This window comes from Spinacia oleracea, chromosome 6 (assembly GCF_020520425.1).
Source record: "Spinacia oleracea cultivar Varoflay chromosome 6, BTI_SOV_V1, whole genome shotgun sequence".
NCBI lineage: Eukaryota > Viridiplantae > Streptophyta > Magnoliopsida > Caryophyllales > Amaranthaceae > Spinacia > Spinacia oleracea.
The window spans coordinates 65,007,989-65,013,924 of record NC_079492.1 but is presented as its reverse complement, the minus strand read 5'-3'; the positions used below and the strand labels follow the sequence as shown (position 1 = coordinate 65,013,924).

Here is a 5,936-nt window from a genome sequence, read left to right as displayed (position 1 = left end):
TGCCCAAATCAAGACGGATTTTATTCATTAGAAAGTTGCAAGTACAGAGAAAAAAAGCCCACAAGTTTCACAAAGAATCAGGAATCTTACAAACAACAATGTATGACCTGATTCATAACATTAATATTCCCTAAACTAACTTTTATGTATAACTACTATCTTTCTGTTGTGTAGAAATTTGTTGCACACCAGAACATGTTCCTGCATCCGAAACGATGGAACAGATCACAGCTTAGCAGGCTTAGGGAAAATATCAGGAGTGAATTTCTGGGCAGCACTTATACTACCCTTAATCTTCATTGCACCCCTCATGAAAGCAATTTGAGGGTTCATTTTTCCTGTTGCAATCTTAAGGAAATCCTCATCCTTGAAAGAAAATGTTGCATCTGGCTTTCCTCCTTCATAAGCCCCTGAATTATCCACAAATTGAAGAAATTGGCAATTGAAATTCAACAAATTTAGCGTCCAAAACAACAATAAATATGATCATGAAACCCTAACCTTTCTTAACCTCTCCCTTCTTAAGATCAACCGTGTAAATCACTTCATTAAACCCCAATTTCTGCCAATTCAGGGAAACCCCACATCAAAAAACTGATCCGAATTCTACCAATTTAAGAAAACTTGGAAAACCATAAGAAAATATCATAAAAATCATGAAAATTTTTACCTTAGGGGCGATGTTGAGCTGATAAACGAGGCCAACTTTCTTGATGGTCTCTTTCCCAGCATCAGTAGTGAGGTGGGTTTTCATTTGTTCCAACAAAGCATCGGATTTCAGCTGCTGATCTGAGTCGGCCATCTTTGTGTTCGACGAAATGCCGCAAAGAAGTGTAAAAGAGACTTCCCAGAGAAAAGGAGGAACGCTGAAAGTGTGGGAAAACGGGGTTGAGAACTTGGGATCTTCTAACTACCAAAGTGAAAGCGGTAAATGCACGAACTACGAATAAGACAGAGTGATTAAGGCACGCATCCCAACCTGTCCTTGACTCCTAGAGGTATTTCTGTATTGAAATTGTGTACCGTCACGATTCACCATTGTATCTAAAACTTATCCAAATTTATTTTGCCTAAAAATAAGTCAAAATAAAACAAATAAAATAGAGTCTTAGTATTTCAGACAAATTTTACATGTTACTTTGATATTGCAATAGGAACACTGACAAGAGGGGGTGAATTGTTTTTAGGAACTTGGGATGTTCCTTGCGAAATTTAAAACGTTAAAGAAACAACGATCAAATAAATACCAAGAATGTGAAAACTGAGGAAGTTTCTTGACACTAATCAATAAGAACTTCAAACTCTTTCATATATTGTAATCCCTCGAATACAACACACTCAATAATCCGAGTTCCTCTTGAACACGAGTTTCTCACAACAATTCCCGTTGATTAATGTGTTGCTCCTTTCACACTCTCTCACCGACTTAACTCTAAGCCACTTTAAGGATCATTCAACCCTTAAACCCAAAAATACAACTCGACGTATAAAAACTCTAGTAATTAATAAAGCTTATGTATAATAAAGGAACTTGAGGAACACTCTCTTTTTGCAAACTGACTTTTATAAAAACTCTTAAGCTCTTTGGAAATATAGTACGTTGTCAGTTGTGATTTGAGAAATGAAAACACTTCTCTTTTTATAGAGGAGCTTCCCTAGGTTAGTTTCTCATGTTCCCTTCAACTGCCACTAGCAGTAACGTGCACATGACTTGAAAGAAACAGGGAGACTATTTCAAACCACTTTAACACGTTTATTTAGAGAAAATAGTGGGAGCAGTTTTAAGAAGTAAAACTTTTTTTCTTGGAAAACAAGGAATTCTGAAAACAGAATTAACATTTATTTTATTAAAATCGTTTTATTTATTTTCCAAAGGTTTTTGTTCATAAAACTTTATTATATTTACAAATACTATTTTCTCAAAAACATATTAAAATACAAGTGTTCCTTTTGTTCCATATTATGCATAAACAATATTAAAATACTTACATAAAATCTAAACATAAACTCATATGTTGTGGCTTTCATGTTAACACCTCTTCAAGCTTTGCTCGAATGCTTCTTGTTAGGTTATGATACATATGACAAAACATAAATCATGCGGAAAACCTTAATGCCAGGAAACATATTATTTACACATAATCATTTAGCATAATTTAGGTGCATACACTTTGTAGCGTGCCCTCCCTAGCTGCGCCCGAACCGAACAAGAACAAGTCTTTAGGACTCCAAGTGTCGTCCCTCCGTAAATAGTCCACAGCACATCCAGATGTTAGGTTATGATACATATGACAATTCATAAATCATGCGGAAAAAACCATAAACCCAGGAAAACATATTATTTACACATAATCATTTAGCATAGAATAGATGCATACTCTTTGTTGCGTGCCTTCCCTAGCTGCGCCCGAACCGAACAAGAACAAGTCTTTAGGACTCCAAGTGTCGTCCCTCCGTAGATAGTCCACAGCACGTCCGGATCCGCCTTAAGATTGACCAACTAGAATCGCCCTTAAGGTACTAGAAAATTTCGGCAATTTGAGCAAGATGTGTGTTTGAATTTTCTCTCAAAAACTCACTTTTGAATACTTTTAAACTTGTGTTATAAATTGTGAGCCCTAGCCTCATATTTATAGCGGTATGGAAAGGGAATCGAAATCCTATTCAGATACAAATTAATCAAACCTAGAATCCTACAAGAACTCTAATTTAATTAATTTATCAAATAGAATTAGGAATTTAATCATTAACCGAACTCTGCATGTTTTAGGAAACGTGCACGAACACAAACATTTGCACACACACGCACGACAGCCACGATGGGCCTCATGCGTGCGCGCGAGCAGCAGCCCACTCAGCGCCCGCGCGCGCTGCGCGCTGCGCGCGCTGTGCGCGCTGTGCGCTGCGCGTGTTGTGCGCGCTGTGCGCGCTGCGCGCTGCGCGCAGCCTGCTGGGCCTGGCCTTGCTGTTTGTGCGGCGCGCTTGGCTTGCTGGGCGATGGCCTGGCTTCGTGCTGGGCCTCGTCCGGCAGGCCTCGTCCGATGCTTATTCGTACGATGCGCTTCCGATTAAATTTTCCGATTCCGGAATTCATTTCCGATACGAACAATATTTAATATTTCCGATTCCGGAATTAATTTCCGTTTCGAACAAATATTTAATATTTCCGTTTCCGGAATTATTTTCCGATTCCGGTAATATTTCCGATTCTGACAATATTTCCGTTTCCGGCAATATTTCCGATTCTGGCAATATTTCCATTTCCGATAATATTTTCCGATACGTACCATGTTTCCGTTTCCGGCAACATCTACGACTTGGATAATATTTATATTTCCGATACGATCCATATTTCCGTTTCCGGCAATATCATCGTTTCCGGAGTATTCATTTCTTGCCTGTGACGATCTTAGCTCCCACTGAAACCAAGATCCGTCGGTTCCGAATATTCATAGATAGAGTATCTAATGCCATTAGATACTTGATCCGTTTACGTACTATTTGTGTGACCCTACGGGTTCAGTCAAGAGTAAGCTGTGGATTAATATCATTAATTCCACTTGAACTGAAGCGGCCTCTAGCTAGGCATTCAGCTCACTTGATCTCACTGAATTATTAACTTGTCAATTAATACTGAACCGCATTTATTAGACTTAACATAGAATGCATACTTGGACCAAGGGCATTATTTCCTTCACCAGATCCGCCTTAAGATTGACCAACTAGAATCGCCCTTAAGGTACTATAATTTTCGGCAATTATGGGCAAGAATGTGACTGATTTTTCTGCTCAAAAATCACTGTTTTATTGTATGAATACTTGTTCAAAAACTCGTATTTAAATTTATGACCCTAGGCATATATTTATAAAACCTTGGAAAGGATTTCAAATCCTGTTAGAATACTAATTAATTAATTAGAATCCTATTAGAACTCTAAATAATTTAATTTAATATTTTAGGATTAGGATTTAATCTATGCACGAATTCCGATAGCTTTAGGATTCGTATTGCACACACACGTAGCGCACGAGCACCGCACGCCCATGCGCAAGCCTTGCGGCCCACGCTGAGCGCACAGCGTTAAGGCCCAGTGCTCGCAGCCCATCGCTGAGCGCGCGCCAGCCTTGGCTGGGCCTGGCCTTGCGCTGGGCCTGGTCGAGGCCTTGGCGTGTTGTTGGATGCGTGTGGCTTGCTGGGCGACGGCCTGGCTTCGTGCTGGGCCTTCGTCTAGCAAGCCTCGTCCGATGCTAATTCGTACGATACGCTTTCCGATTAAATTCCCGATTTCGGAATTCATTTCCGACACGAACAATATTTAACATTTCCGATTCCGGAATTAATTTCCGTTTCGAACAAATATTTAATATTTCCTTTTCCAGAATTATTTTCCGATTCCGGTAATATTTCCGATTCTGACAATATTTCCGTTTCCGGCAATATTTCCGATTCCAATAATATTTTCCGATACGTACCATGTTTCCATTTCCGGCAACATCTACGACTTGGATAATATTTATATTTCCGATACGATCCATATTTCCGTTTCCGGGAATATCATCGTTTCCGGAGTATTCATTTCTTGCCTTTGACGATCTCAGCTCCCACTGAAACCAAGATCCGTCGATTCAGAATATCCATAGATAGAGTATTTAATGCCATTAAATACTTGATCCGTTTACGTACTATTTGTGTGACCCTACGGGTTCAGTCAAGAGTAAGCTGTGGATTAATATCATTAATTCCACTTGAACTGAAGCGGCCTCTAGCTAGGCATTCAGCTCACTTGATCTCACTAAATTATTAACTTGTTAATTAATACTGAACCGCATTTATTAGACTTGTCATTAAATTCATACTTGGACCAAGGGCATTATTTCCTTCAGTCTCCCACTTGTCCTTAGGGACAAGTGTGCATTTCCTAATTCCTTTGTCGCTCGATGCTTGCTCTTGAACATAAGGTAAGAGTTGTCATCCTTATTATGTCCAGAGGTGTTTCTCGGTTTCAGAGTTCAACTGATCAAATAAACAGATAATCATAACCTATGATTCATCTGAGCACGGCCATGCATTTTAGAGTTTCTAGCTCTCCGAGTGTCCTTGTACAACTTTCAGCATCTCATCCCGATCTATGGGAGGACAATCCCAATCTTGCGATCTTGAGATTAGACTTCGTTTGATAGGTGATTACCTGAGCGTTGCCTTTATAGCCTCCTTTTGTTAGGTTATGATACATATGACAATTACATAAATCATGCGGAAACAACCATTAACCCAGGAATCATATTATTTACACATAATCATATAGCATAATTAGATGCATACTCTTTGTTGCGTGCCCTCCCTAGCTGCGCCCGAACCGAACAAGAACAAGTCTTTTAGGACTCCAAATGTCGTCCCTCCGTAGATAGTCCACAGCACGTCCGGATCCGCCTTAAGATTGACCAACTAGAATCGCCCTTAAGGTACTAGAAAATTCGGCACTTTTATGAGCAAGATGTGTTTTAATTTTCTCTCAAAAAACTCACTTTTGAATACTTTGAAAACTTGTATATAAATTATGACCCCTAGGCCTTTATTTATAGAGTTATGGAAAAGGAATCGTAATCCTAGTAGGATGCGAATTAATTGGAATTAGAATCCTACATGAATTCTATTTAATTAATTTATCCAATTAGGAATAGACATTTAATCATACACTGACTCTTGCAGATTCAGGAATCACGCATGAGCACAAACTCACACACACACGGCAGCCACAAGGACTGCCCATGCGTGCGAGCTGCAGCCCACGCAGCAAGGCCCACGCATCCGTGGCCTTGGCGCGCGCTGGGCTTGTGGCGTGCGTGCTTGCTGGGCGACGGCCTGGCTTCGTGCTGGGCCTTCGTCCGGCAGGCCTCGTCCGATGCTAATTCGTACGATACGCTTCCGATTAAAT

At 40.0% G+C, this 5,936-nt stretch overlaps 1 protein-coding gene across 1 annotated transcript; it reads right to left on the bottom strand.

Moving 5' to 3' along the window:
- LOC110779333 (sterol carrier protein 2) lies at positions 1 to 1,416 on the bottom strand. The gene is made up of 3 exons (XM_021983853.2): positions 671 to 1,416; positions 502 to 562; positions 1 to 410 (listed from the first exon to the last, which is right to left on the bottom strand). Exons 1-3 carry the CDS (start codon positions 800 to 802, stop codon positions 226 to 228), a joined length of 378 nt encoding a protein of 125 aa, XP_021839545.1. The 5' UTR covers positions 803 to 1,416; the 3' UTR covers positions 1 to 225.
- Positions 1,417 to 5,936: the final 4,520 nt, after the last annotated feature.

What these genes read in the sequence shown, in the direction of transcription:
- LOC110779333 (XM_021983853.2), bottom strand. Translation starts at nt 802, where the DNA reads ATGGCCGACTCAGATCAGCAGCTGAAATCCGATGCTTTGTTGGAACAA. An exon ending in AGCTCAACATCGCCCCTAAG is followed by an intron (nt 563 to 670) that starts GTAAAAATTTTC and finishes CTGAATTGGCAG; the next exon opens with AAATTGGGGTTTAATGAAGT. An exon ending in GAAGGGAGAGGTTAAGAAAG is followed by an intron (nt 411 to 501) that starts GTTAGGGTTTCA and finishes TGGATAATTCAG; the next exon opens with GGGCTTATGAAGGAGGAAAG.